Source organism: Sphaerodactylus townsendi, linkage group LG01 (assembly GCF_021028975.2).
Source record: "Sphaerodactylus townsendi isolate TG3544 linkage group LG01, MPM_Stown_v2.3, whole genome shotgun sequence".
Classification (NCBI taxonomy): Eukaryota; Metazoa; Chordata; class Lepidosauria; order Squamata; family Sphaerodactylidae; genus Sphaerodactylus; species Sphaerodactylus townsendi.
Genome location: NC_059425.1, coordinates 67,596,718 through 67,619,637, shown reverse-complemented (window position 1 = coordinate 67,619,637; position 22,920 = coordinate 67,596,718). Strand labels below are relative to the sequence as shown.

At 42.0% G+C, this 22,920-nt stretch overlaps 1 protein-coding gene across 1 annotated transcript in view; it reads left to right on the top strand.

Annotated features, from left to right (window-relative positions):
- PLB1 (phospholipase B1) overlaps positions 1-22,920 on the top strand; it is a 133,986-nt gene that overhangs the window by 77,663 nt on the left and 33,403 nt on the right. Inside the window, exons 33-44 of the mRNA XM_048504965.1 lie at positions 528-593; positions 4,874-4,974; positions 9,852-9,933; positions 10,291-10,395; positions 11,393-11,488; positions 12,998-13,069; positions 14,230-14,307; positions 16,388-16,448; positions 17,353-17,411; positions 18,951-19,018; positions 20,415-20,458; positions 22,163-22,262. Of these exons, the coding sequence (XP_048360922.1) occupies positions 528-593; positions 4,874-4,974; positions 9,852-9,933; positions 10,291-10,395; positions 11,393-11,488; positions 12,998-13,069; positions 14,230-14,307; positions 16,388-16,448; positions 17,353-17,411; positions 18,951-19,018; positions 20,415-20,458; positions 22,163-22,262 (932 nt within the window). The remainder of the gene's footprint in view (positions 1-527; positions 594-4,873; positions 4,975-9,851; positions 9,934-10,290; positions 10,396-11,392; positions 11,489-12,997; positions 13,070-14,229; positions 14,308-16,387; positions 16,449-17,352; positions 17,412-18,950; positions 19,019-20,414; positions 20,459-22,162; positions 22,263-22,920) is intronic.

The window sequence follows — 22,920 nt, the reverse complement described above, 5'->3', positions numbered from 1 at the left end:
TTCAGTTAAGCATATGGGAAATGAATGAATATCACCCATTTCTAAAGCCGGTGGTGAAACCATTAATCTCTGGAGTCCATCAGTAGCATTGTAGTTTCAGCCAGCCAGAAGTTCATAGACTTCATGCCTCTCTTTCTGTTTCGAGTCAGAAGTGCCAGTCTGCTATGTTATTGTTGTTATTTTGCCCTTCCCCCTAGCTGAACATTGTGACATTTGGAAGATTAGAGATGGATCCAGCTATTAAGGACTATTAGTCCAGGTGCCAGATTATGTAAAACCACTGTGATAGGCCCACACCTAATAGTTCAGCGAACTCATGGAACCCTGTGTTCTTCTTCCATTGCAGACAGATACAAAGCAACTCCAGAGACTGCTCATTGATCTCTGTACTTAATTCCCAACTTACAGGAGCATTTCCATATCATGATGAATCATAACATGCATAACTGTCCTGAAGTGATAGAATAAAGGTAATTTTGCCTTAGAAAAGGGTTAGTAACCCCCTCTTTCTATCTTGTTTCTATCAGAATCATTATTCAGCAGCAAACTTTTCAAGTCACATTCAAAAAGCACTGGACATTCTCCATGCAGAGGTAGGTGGTGGCTCCTTGAAAAGCCTTTGTTCATTTTGTCTATGTGTGAAGGAGAAACAAAAGCTACACTCTCCAGACAGTCTTCTCCTAAGTGATTCCCTTGTTCAGGACAGTCCATATGGCAACAGCAAGATCATAGGCTTTTCTGGGATGAGTTCAGTCTTTTGGAGGGGCCTACCAGAGTAGTACGGAGGGCACCTTCGCTCACTGCATTCAGGAAGGCATTAAAGACAATTCTGAAATATAAACTCTTGTTGGAAGATTTGGTTGCATTCTTATTATTCTGTGCAGTTTTAAATGTTTTTTTAAAATCCTGGTGATAGACTGCTGTGCCTTGTCCTTGCGACTTGGTTGTGGCATTGTTTAACTGTCTCGAGTCTGAGGAAATAAAAGGGGATATAAATGTTTTAAATAAATAAAGATTGGCTTTCTGCACAATCCCTCTGAACATAGTCCAATTTTCTTTTTAGCACATTTTCAGAAGATAATGCAACAAAGCATTCTATTTATTGTGCAATATCTTCACAACTGCTATGGCATTCCCATTCTACCATGGAAAGGAAGCTGTTGGTAGAGTTGCAGCACAAAAATTAGACAACCTTCCCATCACTTCTGTATTTAAAATGACAGCTTTGACAGGAAGGAGTAAACATTGGGGTATTTATTATAAAGGTTTATATGGCTCTAAGCGTTTGCCTTTGCACAGCAGAGGTACAGCCATCAAACACCTGAAGGTAAAATCTGGAGTTGCCTTGTGCTCCAAGTAGAGTCTAGCAGGTAGATAGTGTTCATCATCACTAGCTGCTTCACATTTGATAACCAACAAAGGCTTATGACATTTGTGTAACCACACAGCAAATTTTAAGGCAAAGTCTGGAGAAGATTTTTGTTTCTGCCTCTGGGCACTTCATCCTTTGAAGAATAAGTGCTCCTGTTCCCCTTCTCAGTATATCACTAGCCTTAAAAAAAACAGTAGTGTGGCTGAAGGCCATATCCCTGCAATAAAGTTCTGCACTTCCTGAATCTCTCATGCTCCTTGCCTGTTTTGTGTGGAAGGAACTTCATCTTATGGGTATTTGTGAGAATATTCTGGAAATGATAAAATGCACTTGGAGTACTCTTTGACTGCTTAGCTTAAGAATGCTAACTGTTGTGGCATATTCCCACAGGTATTTTGTCTCAGCAATTTATTTTATGTATGTTATTTATAGTCTGCCTTTCTCATTGGGACTCAAGCATATTACACAGAGTGAGTCAATACAACCAGTAAGAAGGGCAGGGGCGTAACGAGGCAGCCCTGGGCAAACTGTAGCCCTGGGCAAAACCTGAGTTGGATGCCCCCCCCCCCCCATGGGCGGCCACTCCACCACGACCAAATTTCTTTTTGCACCAGGACATTGGTGCCTGCAGGGGGTGCATTTTTAGGCATATCAGCACCACAATTTCAGTATACCATCAGGAGACTGTCCTTATGCTACTCCCCAAGTTTGGTGAGGTTTGGTTCAAGGAGTCCAAAGTTATGGACTCCCAAAGGGGGTGCCCCTATCCCCCATTGTTTCCAATGGGAGCTAATAGGAGATGGGGGCTACAGTTTTGGAGGTCCATAACTTTGCCCCCCCTGAACCAAACTGCACCAAACTTAGGGGGTGCCATCATCTCCAGATGATACCCTGAAATTTTGGTGCCGATACATCCAAAAATGCACCCCCCTGCAGGAACATCCTAGAAATTTGCCCAAGAATCTTTGTTCTGCATTGAGTTTTCTGCATTGCTGTCAATGGGGGTTGCAGGGTGGGGGGGCACATTTCTGAAGGCACAGTCTTAAAACGTTCAGGGTCTCATCAGGAGACTGCCCTAATGATACCCCCCAAATTTGGTGCAATTTGGTTCAGGGGGGCCAAAGTTGTGGACCCTCAAAACTGTAGCCCCCAATCTCCTATTAGCTCCCATTGGAAACAATGGGGGATAGGGGCACCCCCTTTGGGAGTCCATAACTTTGGACTCCTTGAACCAAACCTCACCAAACTTGGGGGTAGCATAAGGACAGTCTCTTGAGGATATGCTGAAAATTTGGTGCCGCTAGCCTAAAAACTGCGCCCCCTGCAGGCCAAAAATGGAAAACCACTAAAATACCCAAAAACGAACCCAGCATTTTGATGCCCCCCACAAGGTGATGCCCTGGGCAGCTGCCCACCTTGCCCAATGGGCATTACGCCAGTGAAGAAGGGACATTTGATAAACCATGAAACAGATTTTGGGTTGTAGAACGAACCAGAAGTCTGAAAAACTGAACTGAATCACAACATAAGTATTAATATGACACATTAAGTGATACAAAAATATACGAGATTCAGCATATACACAATAACAAGACCTCAGTCCCTAATAATTTATTCAACTAAATTTGTGATGCCTTTTTTACAGTGCTATAATATTGCTTGCATAGAAAATCCAGCTTGAATAATCCAATTTTGTGTAGTTTGTGGAAAGCCAGGAGAGTTAAAGCCTCCCTAAGCTCCTCAGGCAGGCCATCCTACAAGGTGAGGCTACAGTGAAGAGGGCACATGTCTGGGCAGTTGATTTTGCCCATTTGCAGGTTGGCACTTAACAAAACGCCTTGCTCAGACGAGCAAAGTTGTTGTGATGCAGCACAGGGGGAAGATGGCCTTGCAAATATGAGGGTCCTCCAACACTATGAAGGGCTTTGTATAGCCAATGCTTTAAACTGCACCTGGTAACTGATAGGAAGGCACTAGAGGGACTGTGGAATGGGATTAAAGACTGGAGAACATGGGGGACAGGATCACACTCTTGGACCCCACTGGATAGGTCCCACACTGCTGATCATTGGTCTCCAATGGCAATGACATTCTGCTGCCATGTAAGCAGTGCAAAGCAATGCCACCAAATGCTTGAATGTGTAACAAAATGTGACTGAGTCTAGTTTATGTCACTCTGTAACTGATTATGTCACCAGTTATCTCTAGGAGAAGCCCATGACATTCTCTTATCAGTGCTAATGTTAGTAATTATTTTTGCCCTTTCTGTGATGCTGTGAAAACTTTCACATGGTGGAGAAGAATCAGTTTCAACAAGATTACGAGTGAATCATTAATAGAGCTACCTGGACAGGAAGAGAGCCAGGGGATAAATTCACATGGGGATAATGCCCCATTCTGCTCTTTGCTGCTGCTGTCATGTCCTCTTCTGAGCCAAGCTCAGTGTTGTCAGAGGAGGAATCAGATCAGCTAGAAGAAGTTTGAGTTGGATCAGGGGTTTATGGGAAATTCAGTGGCATAGGGCTTTGCTCAGACTCAGAGCCCCTGGCTCTGGAAACCATGTGCCATGAGCCTGCAGTCAAGACCTTACCATCAGGAAATCCAGTAGGCATTCCAAGTCCAGTGACAGTTATTGCCAGGTCAGGTCCAAGACCATGAGCTGTCCAAACTATGCCATCACCCACCAGGTGCAACAGAGACAACAGGCCTGTACAGAAACTGCCCAGCAGAGATACAATGCCAGACTTGCAGGCTGTACTCCAGCTCTTAAGACCTCATCTTTTGTAGGATCTTAACTGGAATTAAGTCCTGGCAAAATGAGTCCCAGGTGCTTCCTTCAGACCAGAAGAGACTGTTTCCTTGAGCTGAGAAAGGAATCTTGCTGGATTATGTCAATTAATGAGGCTCCAACTTCTGTGCTTGTGGCCTTGGGGCTCGTGCCAGACTACCAAGGAAGACCTTCTTTCTCGGAATACCCTTCTTGCTGTGGCACCTGGAGTCAGAACAATTGCAAATGGGCTTCTTTATGCTTTTCCCTTGTAACTGCCATCCCCTGCCACGATTGGACTCCTTGCCTTTTTTTTTAAACTGCTAGCAGACTATAGTATTCAAACAAATATATCAGCTATCAATTTTTTTTTAAAAAAAACCCTGATTAAAAAGCCTACTGTTAGTAGGGAAGACATAATGAGCACAAGGGGTAGTGTTGCTGGATGTTGGTGGTAGATGTGGAAATTTGCAGCTTCACATCCAAAGTCTCTTTAAACCTGCTTTGAGTGCATTCAGGAAAGTTTGTAGTAAAGCAGGTTTGGGAGAAAATGAAAAAAAAAACCTGACAAAAATCCCAGAAGTTGGGCTATTGCCTGATCATTTTGTATGGAAGTGCCTCCCCAAAAGCCCTTCTGTTTGTCAGAGAGATTGGAGCAATATCTCCAAATGGGTGCAACCTTTCATGTGTCTGTGTAACCAGCTTCTTATAATCAAAACTGTTTTTCTTGTCAGGTGCCTAAAACTTTGGTTAATCTTGTTGAAGTGATGGACTTTCTTCCTTTGAGGCAATTGTTTCTGGATAGTCGATTACCGTGCTCCATACATATAGCAGAGTAAGGCTTCTTTTTGACTGTTCTTTCACACAAGCTGTTCAGTTATATATTTGGTGCCTAGTGATCTGCTCATTAGAAATGATGCCAAACCCCACAGAATGGATTGCATAACTTGGGATCCTTGTTGTATGATTGTGATGTTACTGTATATAGTCCAGAAACTGTGTATAACCTAGATGGATGTCAGTATGAACATAGCCCATTTTTAAGAGCCAGTGTAGTGCAGCGGTTAAGAGCTGCAGACTCTAATCTGAAAGACTGGGCTTGATTCCCCATTCTTCTACATGAGTGGCAGACTCCTGTCTGGTGAATTGGATTTATTTCCCCCTCCTACATGGGTGACCTTGGGCTAGTCACAGTTCTCTAAGAACTCTCTCAGCTCCACCTACCTCACAAAGTGTCTATTGTGGGGAGAGGAAGGGAAGGAGTTTGTAAGCTGCTTGGAGACTCCTTACAGGAGAGAAAGGCAGGGTATAAATCCAAACTACTCCTACTCTTCTTCCTTCTGTTGTGTCTCCCTCTTAATGAGCTAGAGGTATAGATGCTACACTTATTTTAACAAAATCCTCACACCTAGCTGGTAACCTACACAACATTAAGAATATAAGACCCCTTCTGGATCAGACCAAAGGTCCATCTAGTCCAGCATCCTGTTCCACACAGTGGCCATCCTGGAGGGCTAACAGACAGGACACAGAGACCATGTTGCCTGCTAATACTGCTATAAATGGAATTCAGAGGTTTACTGCTTCTCAGTTCTGAACCAGCAGTTCTGCCTCTTGCTAGAAAAGCTGCAGCAATACCTGAGGAAGCAATAACAGTAGTGTTTGTTCATGAGCTGAAGGCTGTGCCTTCAAATGTATGGTGAACAGTGGCAAGACTCTGACTCTATACAAGAAAATGCTGCAATATCTGCTTTTGGATTAATTGTATGGCACTATCACTGTCCTGTTCACATTCCTGGGAGAGCAAACGTCATTCTACTGTACAGGAATTCTAAGGAGATAAATATAGGCTTGAGGTGCACTCACATACCAACCTCCAGAACTAAAAATATGTGTGAACCCTGTGAAATTTTGGGCAAGATCCAGTAACCAACACTGAGGAAGTGGATTTAGTGATTCCACAAAATGGGCTTAATAAGGGGGCTCTTCTACTTGGACATTTAACACCTGGATGCTCATATTGGACTATGTATGCCAGCTGTTCTCAACCTGGGGGTCGCGACCCCTCAGGGGGTCGAACGACCCTTTCTTTCATGGGGGTCGCCAAGGCTCCTGTCTTCAAGGCAGGTGGAGGGAGTGAGGTGGGGGAAGAAAAGCCTGTCCTGGCTGCCAGAGAGCCAGGCCAAGATGGCATTGAGCTGCAGATCGGGGCCAGCAGCTCTGCTCGCCTCTGCCGGAGCCAGAAGCTGCCCAGCCAGCCCTGGAGGGGGGAACACAAGGCGTTAGCATCCGGAGAGGCGGGAGCGGTGAGGATCCACCTCCCCTGGGCAAAGTACCTCTGAGCAGCATGAAGGGGTCAAGCAGCTCCTGTGCTTTACTTTCCCTCCCCTTTCCTGCCCCAGCGCCTTCTTGAGAATGGCCCCGGCTCACCCCTTCTAATCGCTCCCGCTCTGTTTTTCCTCTCCCGCTTTCTCCTGTTCTTGCCCTCACCCCATTCTTTGTCACTACTCTGCCCATCTCAGTTTCTGGAGTTTTAACTTTCTTTCCCTTCCTCCATCCCAGTCTGAAATGGCTCTCTCTGATTTTTCCTAGTGCTTCTCTTGTCTGCTCCTTGATCTCCCTTCTCTCTCGTTATAATTAACTTCAGCCTATTCTTTCTCCCCTGTGTTATTTTCTTGGTGCAAGTCTTAAGAGTATTTACTCAGATGTAAGCCTCAGTGAGTTCAGTGAGGTTTACTCCCAAGTAAGGATTGTTGCTGTTGCCTATCTATCTGAACAGGAGCGATTGCTGCGTTCAGACATGTGGCAGTGGGGTTGAGGTGTGGTGTGGTGGTGATTTTGGGGTGACCAAGTGAAAAAACCAGGCAGATCCATGAGGACCCATGTTTTTGAAGCAGATTTTGGGGTCACTGCAGCGCCATGGAGTGTGGGAGAAGTGATTGCTGTGTTCAGACACATGGCAAAGAGACTGAGATGTGGTGTGGTGGTGATTGTAGGGTGACTTACGGCAAAAAGCAGGCAGATCCATGAGGATCCATGTTTTTCAAGCAGGTTTTTGGGCCACTGTGGCACCAGGGAGTGTGGGAGGAGCAATTACTGTGTTCAAACACGTGGCAAAGGGGTTAAGGTGTGATGTGGTGGTGATTTTGGGGTGACCTAGTGCAAAAACCAGGTGAATCCATGAGGATCCATGTTTTTCAAGCATATTTTTGGGCCACTTTTCGTGGCGCAGTCACACCCCATCGCAACCCAATCCCCAGAGGGTAGCAAGAGAGCAACCCCAGATCCGGAGGGCAGAGCAACCCCCAGCCAGGTGGGCAGGGCTACCTCCCCCATTCTTTCCTCCATTTCAAACGGCCAGGAAAACAGAGCCTTTAGAGCAGGCTCATAGAGGGATGCTTCCCCAGATGAACTCACGAACAGTTTAGAGAGGCCATGGGGGTCACCACCACATAAGGAACTATATTAAAGGGTCACGGCTTTAGGAAAGTTGAGAACCACTGATGTATGCTGAGTGGATGATTTTTTCATTATTGATGATGGTTGATTTATATGTTCACTTGCACTTTTCATATTTAGCATATTAAGTGTGTGTGGCACTTTGCATTATTGTTTGTGACTATTGGGAGCATTCTTGTAACCTATGATATAGTATTTTTTAAATGTTAGTTATTAAGTCTGATCTGACTACACCATATCTGCTTATTGTTGTTTTCAACTATTCAAAAGTGGAAGATAGCAAAAAACAAAAACTTTCCAAAATATTGTGTGCCAGTTACTTTAAAACAGGATAATTATAAGTCAGCAGGATCTGTCACAGTGATTTAAATGTGGTAGCCTCAATAACTAATTTTGCAAGTCATGGTTTTTCTTCCAGACCTCAAGTTAACAGACCATAGATCATGTTTAGCGTTGTTTGGATTCTTGAGATTATAACAAAAAACAGTAAAATAATTGTGTTAGATCCCATAGAGGATTTTTGTAGACAGATGTGGGGGATGATTTCCATGAATTCCTCTTCCACTGGGAGACCACTGGCTCATGTTTTCCTGGGGATCCTCTGTCCCCTAGGAGTGGCATTTTGGGAAGCATTTCGGACTAAAGCAAGTGTGAGTAAGTGAGGAAGTCACACACTGAGGATGGAAATCCTCTGTGGGACCCAACCGTAGGTGATTAATTTTCTTTGGAATTCTTACAACATGACACTCTATATAGTCACTTGTTTTCTGTAGCATGTTTCCTAATCAATGGCTGCATTCAGATGTTATAATAATTAGTGGTTTCTAAACAATGGTTGGATCAGAACTGCCTGAAAGCATACAGTTCAACAAACTGGCTATTGATGGTTGGCACCAAATTGGAGTTTCAAAGTGGGTTTTGTTGCATGTTTGTTAACCATGTTTTGTACTAATAGTATTTTGTTTTGATGTGTATATTCACAAATCACAGTTTGTTGAGCATCCTTCATGGTCACCAACCCACAGAGATGGCAGTATAGGAAGGGTTTCCTCCTTGATGGAAGGAAGAAAGGAGACAAAAATAGGAAACTTGAGAGTCAACACAAACCAGAATTTTTAAACTAACTGGAATGTGTTGCACAAACCATGGTTTAAACAAAGCACAATTTATATTGGTATCCAACTTCAGCCAATGTTTTGAGTAATCAAAATCAAAAAAATTTTTAGAAAGAGTTCTTTACAACTTAATAAGGTTTGTTTCATTTTGTTTGAAGGCTTAAATAGTATACAGAATATCTTGTTGCAGTTTGCTATACTCTTTTCCACCAAAAGATCCAAGTAGAGCTGTAAATTCATCTGCCACTTATTTCTGGACCTTATTTGTAGTAGAGTGCTCTTTGGTGGTCCTAGTACCTGCCTTGGTCTGTCCCCCCCACCCCCAATCTGTTGGAATTAAAAAAATTTAAAAAATTTAAATTACCCCTACTAGTTTGTAGAAGATTAAGGATTAGGTCAGGGAGAGGAAATATTAGTGGAAACAACTCTCTGCAGAGTTTAAAAAGGCCCCTCCTTCTCTGTCAGCCATTTTTTCAACAAAAAGAAATGTCTTCGTTTGAAAAAGGCAAGTTTCGCCGATAGTTGTTTGAAGCAATATACTCTGGTTTCTCTTCATCATATAAATCTTTTGCCTTCAATATAAATGCTCTTTATCAAAATACCATGTTTAATAATGTACAAAATGATGGTTTTGATGAAGGCTGTGCTTATAAATTATCATTTAATGCTCCTAGACATTCAAGACTATTTACACCTGCGGAAGCACTCTACTTTTTCTTCTGCTGCACCATGACTGATTGCACTTAGATCTTTTGGTGAAAAATGGTATAGATACTAATAGAAACCTAGGTGTGAAAATCGTTGCACTAAGGAGTGAAGGGCACTTGATGCAACTGGGCAGTAATGATTTTCACACTTAGTTCTCCATTAGTATCTAGTAAACTGCAACAAGAAATGCTTGATGTTCATTCCAACTCTATTTAATGGAGGGCCTAACTGGAGACAGAACTGAAACAGCAAAGCTTTTCACCAACTTTCATTACTAAGCTTATACCTGCCCTACCCCCCCCCCCCCTTGCTTTGTTTGTGAAGAAAGGAGTAAGCAGTGACATGTTTGGGAGACTGGATGGGTATTTTAAATGTTTAATAGCATTTGGCTTGTTTTCTGTTTGCACTTTCCTCTTTATTTCATCTGTAGAGAATACTGTGGTTGTATTCTTCCTATTAAAGAAGGTTCATCTGAGCTAGTGATGATGACAGAAGCTGTGAAAGCCTACCAGGTTTGCTGCCATTTTGCATGTTTTGTGCACCAAAGGTCAAAATGCATGCTTGTAATCATTGTCAGTGGGTGTGACATTTAAAGAAACATGAGAGTTTGGTGCATTGGTTAGAATGTAAGACTAGATATGGGGATGCTTGAATGCCATCCTTATTCAACCATTAATTTTTGTGGGTGAATTTGTATGAGTTGGTCTCTTTGAGCCTACCTTGCCTCACAGAGTTGCTATAAAGATGAAATGAAAATGTATACCACCTTAGGCTTATTGAAGGAAGGGTGGGATAAAAAGTGTGATCGATTCTTACCACGCAAAATAGGCTGAGAAACTGAAGAATGGTATTTTATTTTCCTACCACAGAGTAGCATGCAAAAACTGGTGGAGACTGGCAGGTATGACACTCAAGAAAATTTTACAGTAGTCCTTCAGCCTTTCCTCAGAAACATCACAGTGCCTCTTCTCCAGGTGTGGATTTTAATGTGGATTTTTATCTCGCTCACATTCTTTGTTCAATTCCATAACTATCAGGATATTCTATTAGATTATCAGATCTTACATATGTAATAATGTGGTACCATGAAGTAACTATCAGGCCCCAGCATCACATTTACTTGCCATTTATTTACTTTAATTGCAGTCTGCCTTTCTTGCTGAGACTCAAGGCAGATTACATGCTTGCATAAGTCTGCAATGGCCTTATATAACAGAGAGTGGCCATAGCCAACTGAACAGCCAAGTGCACTCACAGAATAGTCAGGTCAAAGATCTAATATTCCAAATGCATCTATACACAGAAATAGTTCAGTTAAGATATAGAGTGATTTCCATTACTGCTCTTTTGCAGTATTTGTGTAGAGATTAGTTTCTTAGGATCTTTTTGTTAGATCCTGCACAGATTGATTTAATGTGGAATTTGAAACAGGAATTTATGTCCATGTTTATCTCAACTTTTATTTATATAGAAAACGAAATCATCAAGAAATCTAAAGTAGAACATGAGATCATAAAGAACAAACTCTTTCCATGAGTTATGAAAGCCCCGAGTTGTGTTAAAAACAGGACTACCATGACTGCAGTGGCATAGTGCCAAGAGGGTTGGGGGGTGCGATGCACTTGGCGTGCACCAGTGTGGGGGCATTGTGGGGACATGGCATCCTGAGGGCAACCTGGGGCATGGCGTGGTGGGCAGGGGCACCGGGGAACATGTGTGCCCCAGGCGCAGTTCCCCCTCGCTCCAGCCCTGCATGACTGCAACATAAGATTGTAGCTCAAAGCTGATAATTCATTTCGGCTGATAATCAAATTCACCTACTAATCTTTACTGGGTTGTGTTAAAAGTTACCCTTCCGATGAATAAATTGGAGTTTACAATTGACTGAAGACTAACAACTCTGAAGTTCGTAATGCTAAAGTGCTTAAGGTCAAAATGCAATTCACCTCTCACTGCTTTCTTTCCATTCAGGGTGGCCGTCCAGATATCTCCTTCTTTGCACCTGACTGTTTTCACCTAAGTCAAAAATCACATTCCCAGCTCTCTAGATCACTCTGGAACAACATGGTAAGACATCATCTTCCATCCCTTTATCCATCCCTGGGGCAGGGTACACAGTCCTGGTAGTAAAATATCTGGTTCTCCCATTTGTAATAGGAGGAGGATGCACAGTATCATGATTTCATAGTATGTGCAGAAGAAAGTCTGATATGTACATGGGTTATTCTGTTTTCAAACTTAGTGGAAGATATGCTATGATTGCTACAAAGATGTCTCTGAAAGCATCCTCCTGGTGACAAATCTTCATTTCCTTAGCTGTAGTTGGTAGGAGTTTTCACCACATAGATTGAGATCATCACAAACTGAATCCCTATACATTATGTTTGGTCCCTGAGAGAAGCATGGAGATTCAGTGTGATGGCACCAAATCACAGCAGAAGAACTACGTGTTATTGTTTTGAGAGGGAATGCTTTGCTGCTATCTTGCCACAATAGCCATTCCTCTTTCATCCCCTGCTTTGAATCCTCTGTTTTTATCACGTGACTGTCAACAGCTAGTGTCTTTTTTTTAAGGCTGCATTTAATTGAGGCTTTTAAAAAATAGCCATTTCTCAATATTAATCAGATGATAAAACAGAGGATCTTCAGCAGCATGGGGATCTGTACAGTCTTGTTATCTCCCACTGTTAACTGAGATTATGGAAATGGAGAATTTGCTCTTGGGTGCCTCTAATGCCACCTTTTGGTTGTGACCAAAAATCAAGAAAAGGTTGTCTTTGTAGAAATTATACCTTCAGGAACAGGAAGCTTTGGTCTAAAAAGCTCCACTATAGTATGTTCTGTAACTTTTTTAGACAGTGTCTGTGTTATATTCCTAGAATTCTACTTACATTTCAGTCGCAGTATTTTGAATACAGAAACAGAGTAGGTTTGCAAAATGCCTTACAGCTCAAATTGCTGTATGAAGGCAATTTAGTATTTTTCAATTACAAGTGGTAGATCAGCAAGGAATCATACCTCCTCCCTGCTAATCTTCTTCCCCCATGCTGTTTCTGCTTTCCCTTCTTTCTTTTTTTGCCCCCCCCCCCCCCCGGCTTCTCTCCTTTCCCTGTTTCTTTCTTTCCTTCCTCCCACTTACTTGTCTCAGTTTCCCAAGCACCTGCCACTTTCCTCCAGCCCTTCCTTTCCTTGCAGCTTCTCCCCTTTTCCAGCTTCCTTCCTTCCCTCCTTTCCCCATGCTCTATTCCCGCCCAGCCATTTCTTGTTCTCTTTCCTGCCTGCCCACTCCATTTTACTCACTTAGCTTGGCTGGAGTTTCAAAATGAAACACCAGCAGCAATGACTGAGATTTAGCCAGTAACCACCACAGACAACAGGGTAATTTCACATTTTAAAGCTTATTTATTTATTTCCATCTTTTTTAAAAAACTGAAGATTTATCTGCATAAAAACATGTCTTCTTGTCACATTTTTTGATCCATTCTTTGGGGCCATGTTCAAAATTCATTATATATATTAGTATAAATGACAAGGGTACAACAGTACATGCATCATCTTTCCTTTTTTGTTTTCCAGCTTCAGTCATTAGGGAATAAAACAGTTTCCTTTGACTTTATGGCTAACCATAACCTGAGCTGTCCAACTATGGTAAATATACTACCACCTTCCAACAAAAATGTTTGTGGATATCTAAATAAAAGCTAATATTCTTAGAAAACTATCAACTTCAAATGCCAGAGGAATATGCTCCTCTCATTCCTGGGTGTTCGGGCTTTTGCTTGGTCATTTTCTCAATATCTCAATATCTCTAGCATTTTCAGTAAAGCCCCTTTTTAGGAGACCAACCAACTTATAACCCCATCAGTAGGTTTTTTTATATTAGAAATGGCACCTCCAGTCCAATTTACATGCACAAATGCTTCAGCTGCCAGGAGATACTACCAGACAGATACATGGCAGTTTTAACTTTCTACAAGATATCCTCAAATTTACACTGGTCCTATCAGTTCCTTGTACTCTCCCCTCACAACCAGGAGCAAGGGAGTAGTACCTCACATTTTAGAAATCTGACTCTTTTTCAGTTGTGTAGCATTCCTGACCGAGTTGCAATTCTCTAACTTCAGCAGCCTCATCCACTTGTAGATTTTAGCTCCCTGATAGCAGCTTTTTCTTCTTTCCTTTTTTTCCTAATATGTCTCTAGGGTTCCTTGTAGGAAATATTTTTTAAAAAAAGATGACACACTAAAGCCGTTAAGAAATTCAAGTTGATGTAATGATGAAAGAAGAAGAGTTTGGATTTATATCCCCCCTTTCTCTCCTGTGACTAGCACAAGGTCACCCAGCTGGTGTGTGTGGGAGTGGACAGGCTAATCTGAATTCCCCAGATAAGCCTCCACAGCTCAAGCGGCAGAGCTGGGAATCAAACCGGGTTCCTCCAGATTAGAATGCACCTGCTTTTAACCACCATGCCACTGCTGCTCCTTGTTGATATAGTGATAGAGCAAGTTGATATAGTGATAGAGTAGGGAGCTTTGTCATGAAATGACAAAGAAGACTCCATCTGAATGCCGTACATCTGTTCAGAGTTACCCGAAACATTAATGGAAAAGGAATGCTAAAATTCTTGTTGAGATTCAATATCTCCAACTCTGACCTTCTTTATCTAATAAATTGACCAAGGAACACAAGGTTAAAACATCAGTAAGCCCCATATCAAGATCTTTAGTTGAAGTATCCTTGTGAATATCTCTAACTTGCTGCAATACTTGAAAATTTTGTTTGACATATACTTTCATTTTCATTTACAGTCCCAACCATTCCTGGGAACCTACAAGAACAGCAATTACACTTATGCACCTCTGGAGCCAACAAAGAAGCCCAGTCAGGTGATTCCGTTATAGTGTTCTGCACATTGTGTATGTGAGCAAAAGTCTACAAGGTGTTTTCACTTTTCATGATAGAGACCTGATGGTAACAGAGCACACAGGTGGTATAGTTTTGGAGTGGGCCCACTGTATATGGATGCACTTGCATAGGAATGTCGGTAAACTCACACTTTAGTTTAAGACAAGACTGACACACCTTTGACATAAAAGTGGAAATCTTGGAACTATTCACGTTACCTGTAACATATTTATTACATCTGCATTATATTGGTTGATGAATCAAGCTTAAGGTTTCATTTGAAAACACAAGGAGAGTAGCCTCTCACTGAGCACCTGCTTGAGTGGTTGTTATTTATGTGTCTTTGTTTGAGAGTGCAATGATGATCCATTCAGGTCACGAATAAAATGTCAAAATTCTAGTGACTCTAATGAGAAGAGGATGAGAAGAGAAAGATTGTAAGAGAAAGAGATTGGAAGAGGAACTGTGGATGGCTTGGTGCACATGAGAAGGATTGGAACACTAAGAATTTCAGGGCTATTCCGGACGTGACCATTGAGAGGCCCTGTCTCCTGTTCACTTCCTACCTTTATAATATGTAAAATGAGTACAGTTTGTCCCTGAGCTACAGGGTGAGCCAGAGTTTGCAACTGAAATGACAGACAAGCATTCAAGAAATTCAAATGCTGTCTCAGCTGTCAGTCTTGCCCTTCTCTCCATGCTTCAGGCCGGCTATCTGCTGTTTTTTTAATTTCCAGGAGTGCTATGTGAATGCCCTTGCGCACAGCTGTCCTTTTAGCTCTTTACTAATTAGGCAAAAAAGTGAACATTTTCAAAGAGCAAACCTCACTTAACTCTGGGTGGCTATTGGTGCTATCTCCCAAACAGCACCATGCTCAACTGCCATCTGCTTCAGACTTCTAGAATATTTTGTTCTGGAGCTTCTCCCCAAGGGAAAGTATTGGGGGACTGGACACAGAGAGGGTGCTTCCAGAACATAATCCTCTGATACAAAAATGTTGAAACTATATGGCTGTTGTCATCCTCAGCTGCACCCCATGCTGAGTTTCTCAAGTGAAAAATCCTGCATCCAGGCCAGCCTTGCAAAGACTTCAGCGTAAGGGCTGAATCTGATTTCATCAGCAGGGAAGCAAAATCTGTATCGCTCCAGATGATCTTTTCTATTCTATGAATGAAGAAATTTCTTTGAAAGACACATTGAAAAGTACTGTAGAAATTATTAATGATGATAATTATTTACCTGTAGCATGTATGCAGATTCCACCTCTGGACTCCTTCATCGTTTCCTCCTTCACCATTTTTCCTTCCAAAGCAGTAGCTGTCATGGTTGAATTAAGAGAAGAACGGGTATATTTTAAGCATGAAGATATGCATAATGTATAGTTCCACCTGCAGATTTTTGATCCACTAGACCAGGGGTAGGGAACCTGCTGCTCTCCAGATGTTCAGGAACTACAATTCCCATCAGCCTCTGTCAGCATGGCCAATTGGCCATGCTGGTAGGGGCTGATGGGAATTGTAGTTCCTGAACATCTGGAGAGCCGCAGGTTCCCTACCCCTGCACTAGACCCAAGAGAAGCATTTTTTTGGTCTGAGTCCCACACCTGACTCCCATTCGATTGTAAAGAGCTCCATCCTGGCTCTTCCTGTTTCCAGCACGGATGGCACTGAAACTGGAAGATCTGGTTTCTATCTCAGAAATGAGTTGTGAGTTGCCTATCACTCTCTCTGGTGCTCCAACAACACAGTCCTGAAGAGTTAGTCTTCTCCAGCAATGGGCTTAGCCTGGAGTAATTAAACACAGGATTGCACTATTAATTGCCCTGGTTGATGAGCTGTTCAACAGATTTTCAGAAATGTTAGCCTGGCAGCCAGTTTTGAAGTCCAGCAAGCTGATGCTCCCAAGTTTTTAAGCCGAACTAGGACCACATGAAAAGCTTGCATGGGCTAGATGTGAACCTCAGGCGTAATCTGCCCACCACTGGTTTTCACTGGATTTCTAATTGGTTCTATCAATACCAGTGTATAAATAAGTTTCCATTGCTGTGTTTTGTCTTTAAGGACTGGGGTAGTGACCTGTCATGCCCTGGACAAACTCCATCCAAAGAAGTCCCAACCTCAGGTGAGAAACAAGGCATTCAGTAGACAAAAGTAAAACAAGGTTTCAATTGTTTACTTGTTTTAAAAGTATCAGTGCTGTATTAATGAAAAATTAAGAAGAAATGTGTGGTCTTTTCTGTTTTCTTTTTTATTTCTATTCTTTCTGCTTTTTTCACACGTATTGTTGTAATCATGAGGACTGCAAACTTATCTGAAAATGAAAACTGAAACTCTCACAGCTCTGGAAGGAACCTGCTCATTAGAGCAAAGGGGACCTCTGGGCTGGTGTGGACAGAGATAAGGGCTGAAATCCTGTACGTAATTAAGCGGCTTAAATCCTGTTGACTTTAATGGAATTTAAGCAACCTAACAGTATTGCCCCAAAGCAAGGATTAAACAGAGTATAGCAAAAAAGATAAAGGATTTGGAAAGCATGCCTCATGAAAAAAGTTTATTTTATGCTTTAGCAAGTATATTCTGCACTGCTGATCAGCACATTGCATTTCAACTTGATTCAGGTGAAACCATGGTCTAATTAATTATTAGGTTTGTCCCAAAGCAGGCCATTCCACAAATGTTAACCAGGAACTGAAATTTTGATTTGAAGTTGGTTTATCATCCATTTGTATTTGTCAACATCTCTGCTGCTCAGTCTAAGACACAAACTGGGTATCTGCTGGGGAGGGGAAGGCAGGAACGAAGGGAAATCAAATTGTGAATTATCACAATTTATGAGACAAATCTTGGTTTCACAAACTAACTATAGTTAAAAGTAACCTTTGGGGTTGTATTATAACTGAACTATGTTCTTTTTCTTCTTAGAAAAGTTGGCATTCTCCTTTCATGACACCCCCCCCCCACATGTTTATCTGTTCCCTATATCATACTAGTAATACCCTTTGTCCATGTAATTTTTCATTCTCTAGTGCACAAGCTGCGGCCAGCTGACATCCGAGTGATAGCGGCACTGGGTGATTCCTTGACGGTAGGTCTACCACAGGCAGTCAGTGTACTGGGCAGTGTTCTGCTCACCAGCACTGCTATGTTGTCACTTGATACCCAGTGGAAAGTTAACGCCTGTAGCTCAGCAAAAAAGAATTCACACCCAACACAGTTGTTCCAATAAAAAGTATAAATCTGGGATACTGTCTATTCAACCTACTGTGTCAACTTGCACCAAGGGTCCTTTTAATAGAAAATTTCCAGATATGAGTCCAAGAACAGGGCAAAATCTTAGAAATCTATGTTAAATTCTGTACATAAGAGTGAAAGTTTGTTTTAAATAATCACATCTACAGTTTCATGGACATTTATCAATTTTATACATTTTCGGCCCACCTTTCCTCCAAAGAGCCCATGATGATGTACATATTCTCCTATCCCCCACTGTATTCTTACAACTCAGTGAGGTAGGTTAAACTAAGAGAGTAATTGGCCCAAGATCATCCCCAAGCTTCATGGCAAGGTGGAGATTTGAAACTGGGTCTCCTAGACCCTAGAACAAGACTCAAAACACTGCTTGGCATTATATGTGTGTTGCGTGTGTGTTCCCAGAACTCAGCATCTCCCTCTTAATTCACCAAGATGAGGCAGCTCCATAACCTACCAATGAAATGAACCAGGCCTGATGGAAGTGATTTCATCCCAACAGCTTACCTCTACAAGGCTTGCTTTCTGCAAATCAGTATCAGGTTGATGGCAGTTGAATGCTTACCTGCAGCCTTTAGAGTTAAAAAAAATACAACTGGGACAGTTGTGGACAAGGGAAATGGAAGCCTGTGTGAGTGAGGCTCAAATTACACCTGTTTGGAAACAAGCCAGTCTATGTGGTGCTTTAGGGATACAGAGACAGTTAGCATTGTCTCACTTTGGTTCTTGTGGAACAGTGGGCTTTATTATTCTCTTTTTTTTTTCAATTCCTTTTCTAATGATCCCCAGCATAGAGTTTGCCTTTTTCACAGCTGCCATGCATTGAGCTGACATTCCCATGGAACTATCAACTAAGACGCATAAATCCCATATTTTGTCCCAGACGAACTGTGTTTTCCTTAGCCCTTTGTGGCGTTTAACTGAAATCATTCATGAAAGGTTCCGGTTACCCATGAATGAATCTGATGCAAAGTACGCATTTTGTATGACAGAATTAATGATTGTTTATAAATGTATTATTGTATTACTCTGGTTAAGCACCAATACAACAGAAATTCAAGATCACATTGTGTTCTTCCTTGTCAATTTGGCAAGCATTCTGGGGGGGGGGGATTGGCTCCCCTTTTCCTTGTGCTCCAGAATGCCAACACATGCCAGCTGGGTGACCTTGGGCCAGTCACAGCTCTCCAGAGTTCTCTCAGAGTGTTTGTTGTGGGGGGACGGGGACAGGAAGGGAAAGGCGATTGTAAGCCCCTTTTCTTTATTATTCAATATGTTCCTCTTTGGAGAGATAACAGTGTTCTTCTCACATTGCTGCTTCATGTTGTTTGCCGTTGTATGTCTTGTAAATATTCTATCTTCTTGTTCCTTCCAGATTGCATTAGGAGCCCTAGCAACTGGACTGGATGATCTGAAAACACCTTGGAGAGGACTTTCCTGGAGGTAGAACTTCTGCTAGAATTCTCCTTAGTTCCACTGAATGTACATATATATTTGAAGGCTTTCACAGCCAGAATTAAGTGGCTCTTGTGGGTTTTCTGGGCTGTCCAGCCATGGTCTGGTAGTTTTAGCTCCCAACGTTTCACCTGCATCTAAGGTTGGCATCTTCAGAGGCATCTCACAGTAAGATGCTGTCAACAAATGAGGGCAAAATATTAGGAGATGAAACAACCAGACTATGGCCACACAGACAAGGAAATTCACAAGAGCCAGTTACATGTATCTTGTTTATAGACTGGGACCTTGACAGAGATGAAAATGTGAGTAGAACATGTATGAGAAGACCACATCTCCGAGTCCATTCTCACACCCAAATCACTAGTTCTCCAAGACCCATCCGACTAATCTTGTGGTCTTTAACCAGCATTCTGTCTATTTAAGGGGTAAACTATTTCAGATGGCTTTCCAGCAAATAAAAATACCTGAGTTGATCAAGGCTAGAAGTTATTTCCAGGCCTGAAGAGTTCAGGAAAAGTGGCAACATGGGACAGGAGGGTATGAAACCCAGTATGGAAGCAGTTTGCCAATCCTTATGTAATAGTAATATCACTACTGTAGGATAATTGGGATTCTGCTACACAGTTTTGTGAGCCATGAAACACAGTCATAAGAGAGGGCCATGATTCAGAGCAGAAACAATACCTCTGGAGAATCTTTTACCTTCCACACTATTTTCCACAACGTGCATCATTCCCTACTATTTGATTTGCAGCGGGGAATATACTGGTACCTGTGAGGGAAATAGCAATTCCAAGGGGACAACTTAGATCCAGAAAATCAGTAGGATACTATTGTGAGTTGGGAATAGTTCAACATCTGTTGATATCTCAAGGCAATCATAGGGTGTACGAGGTGAACCAGAAATTGCACAGAAATGATTGCTGAATTTAGGCACAGTGGAATTCATTAGGGTGCGAATATGGGTCAGTTCCACATGCTGAATGTATTGGGTTACTTTCCTAAAACCCAACAATTGAGCTTTTGTTATCTATTGGAAAGCATTAGTGAAGTTTAAAAAAATGTTCAAGAAGAAACTGTTTTGTAAAAGGTCAGATGAATGAGGTAAGATGCATGTGTATGCTACATGCTTCTTCTTGCAGAAAAGCTTTTCTAATGGTGTATTTTGTTCAGAGCTCGTGTTCTATTTTAGCTGCTGTCCTACTTCTGTAGTAGCTTTTCCTTTAATTCGAGCTTATTTCATAGGGGCTTTTTATTTCCTTTCTGGTTTTTTTTGTTACTACATTCCCTTGCTAATACAGCAGCACCATGGTATTATAATCTAGGACAAAGGAGATGTCCTTGATGTGGCGTTAATGCCATTGTATGCTTCTTTCTGTAGTGCTGGAAGTGACGGAGACTTGGACAGTCACACTACTTTGCCTAGTGAGTATCCCACAATGTACCAAAGCATGAAAGACCAGTAATTTTGTTTTGGAGCAAATGTTAAGAAATCGCATAATGGGCAGAGTCAATCTGGAAGCTAATCGGACACCCTCTCATCTGGCAAAATCCTAGGGGCATATGTCTCAGTTATTTAACTGCATTAAGGAAAGAGTGACCCCTCTGTGTTGGGGTTATTCCACTTTTTCAATATGTGCTTGCAGGTAAAACTGGGATTCTAATGTTACTGATGCCATCTAGGAATCTGGGGGCAGTAAGTAGTAATGGTAATGTAATAAGGAAATTGCTGAAATGATAACTAAAACATAGTATTCTGATGAATTCTTGTTCATCTTATTTGCATTTACACACAGTGAAATGTGAGGGAGGAAGTTTAGTTTGACCTAGGCAGCTGAAGAAAGCCAGTGTGGTATAAAGTTAAAGTGATGGAGTACGATCTGGGAAGCCCAAGTTCAAATCCCCACTTGTGCCATGGAAACTCGCTAGGTGTCAGACACTCTGAGCCTTGATCTTGGCAAGTATTTGGATAGGAGACCTCCAAGAGAATACTGGGATTATGATGTGGATATAGGCCATGGCAAACCACCTCTGAATGTCTCTTGCCTTAAAAACCCTACAAGGGTATTTTCCCATGAAACCAGAAAGACAACCTGGTGGCTCATCATTTTGCATGGAGATTTATACTATTTATATTATTTATATATGTGCACTTGCTCACTTGTAAACTTTTTTGCGTACGCTTTGAGTACTTTACATTAAATACTTGAATATTTTTGCATTCAGGAAAGTGTTTTGGGATTGTTTTGAAATTGCCTATGTACCACTATTTGTTTTGCAGGCAGAGGTGTGGCCCTTCCTGCTCAGTTAACCTGCTTTGCAACAATAGTACACCAGACAATACTCTGCCCCAGGCCCACTCTGATGACACGCTCCCACGCCACAAGAGATTACATTGTCCTGCTCCGGCCTGGCCTCTGGGCATGCACAGACTGGGTCTGGAGCCACCTGGCCCATTGCACATGTGCAAGCTGGGTGCGCATGTGCAGAACCAAGCCCTGATGCCAGCCACCCACCCGTGACCGGGCAGACAGCCCTCACCGGGCCCCTCCCTCCTGCAACGGCAGCCACGTCCCAGGCGCTGACACGCTTTTTGTTGTGTGGTTCTGGCCCTTGGTAGACCTGCTGTCTCTTTTGGTTATTTATTTATTTATTTTAGAAAATAGTGCAAATGGTGCTCTTTTTACATCCAAAAAGTAGTTTATATAGTAAAACTTGTATTATGTTTAAAAAAATCTAATGTTTGAATTTGTGGGGTATAAGAATTTTGCTAGATAAATAATAGAACAAGTTTATTTAAACTAGTTACAATTTGAAGAATGCATTTCAGTGAAGATTTATTCCAGACCTTCACTATGACATTTTAGATTGTAACAGCAGCTCGCTGAGAGTCATAAGAAATAAATGGCCAAGGAGACTGGTAGAGATTATCCTGTCCCTTCGAGCAATATTTCTTCAATGGATAGACCAACTACAACAATGGGCAAACTTATTAAGTGTGCGTTGGCTGTTAGTGGCTTGGCTGCACAATTCAGGGTCTTTGTACTTTAATTGCAAAATGACTTATGGGAGTCAATGGGGCTCTTGCACATTACACCAACTTACCTTGAGCTTCTCTTTTTCTGCCAGATATTCTGAAAAAGTTTAATCCAAACCTCTCTGGCTTCTCTACTGGCACTGAGCAGGCAACGGCAGGATTCAACAGAGCAGTAGGAAATGCCACAGCACTGTAAGCATCATTGTCTGGGCAAGGGAATGGAGAACCAATGAAAGCTGAGGGCCTTTGTTAACAGTTAGTATTACAGGTGTTGTCGATTGTATTAGCTGCTCCTTCAGAGCCTGTTCTGATCTATGTTTACCGGTAGCATCACATCTGTAAGTTCTATCAAGCTCTTTACAAAACAGCTGAACTTCCATTCACAAAACATGCCATCTGCTCTTCCAACTGTCTGGCAACAGCAAGGGTAGCCCCATTACTTAAAATCCATTATTTAATGTGATGTCTTAACCAGAGCACAGTTTTCTGGATCTTATATGCATGTGGTTTGTTTTGATTTGAATAAACACACTAATTGGCAAGAGTTTGGGAAAAGAAACCGTATGCTATGGACCATCAGGACCCTGGACCCTTTCAAGCCCCTGTCAATTCTCATCTTTGTGATTTCTCTCCCCCGCCCCTCCCAGAATATGTCTGAGCTGTCCCTTCAGTTAAATTCCCACTCCCAGTTAGGTTTTTTCCCAGAATTTTTATTATTCACCCAGTTGGTTATTTTTCACAGGCCTGTTCTTCTGGCAAAAGCTGGGCCCAGCTGCCAATTCAGACAGTGTTGGAGTTAAACCCACCCTTGGAAGACAGATAAATTATGCTATCCCTGCTAAACAGTAAT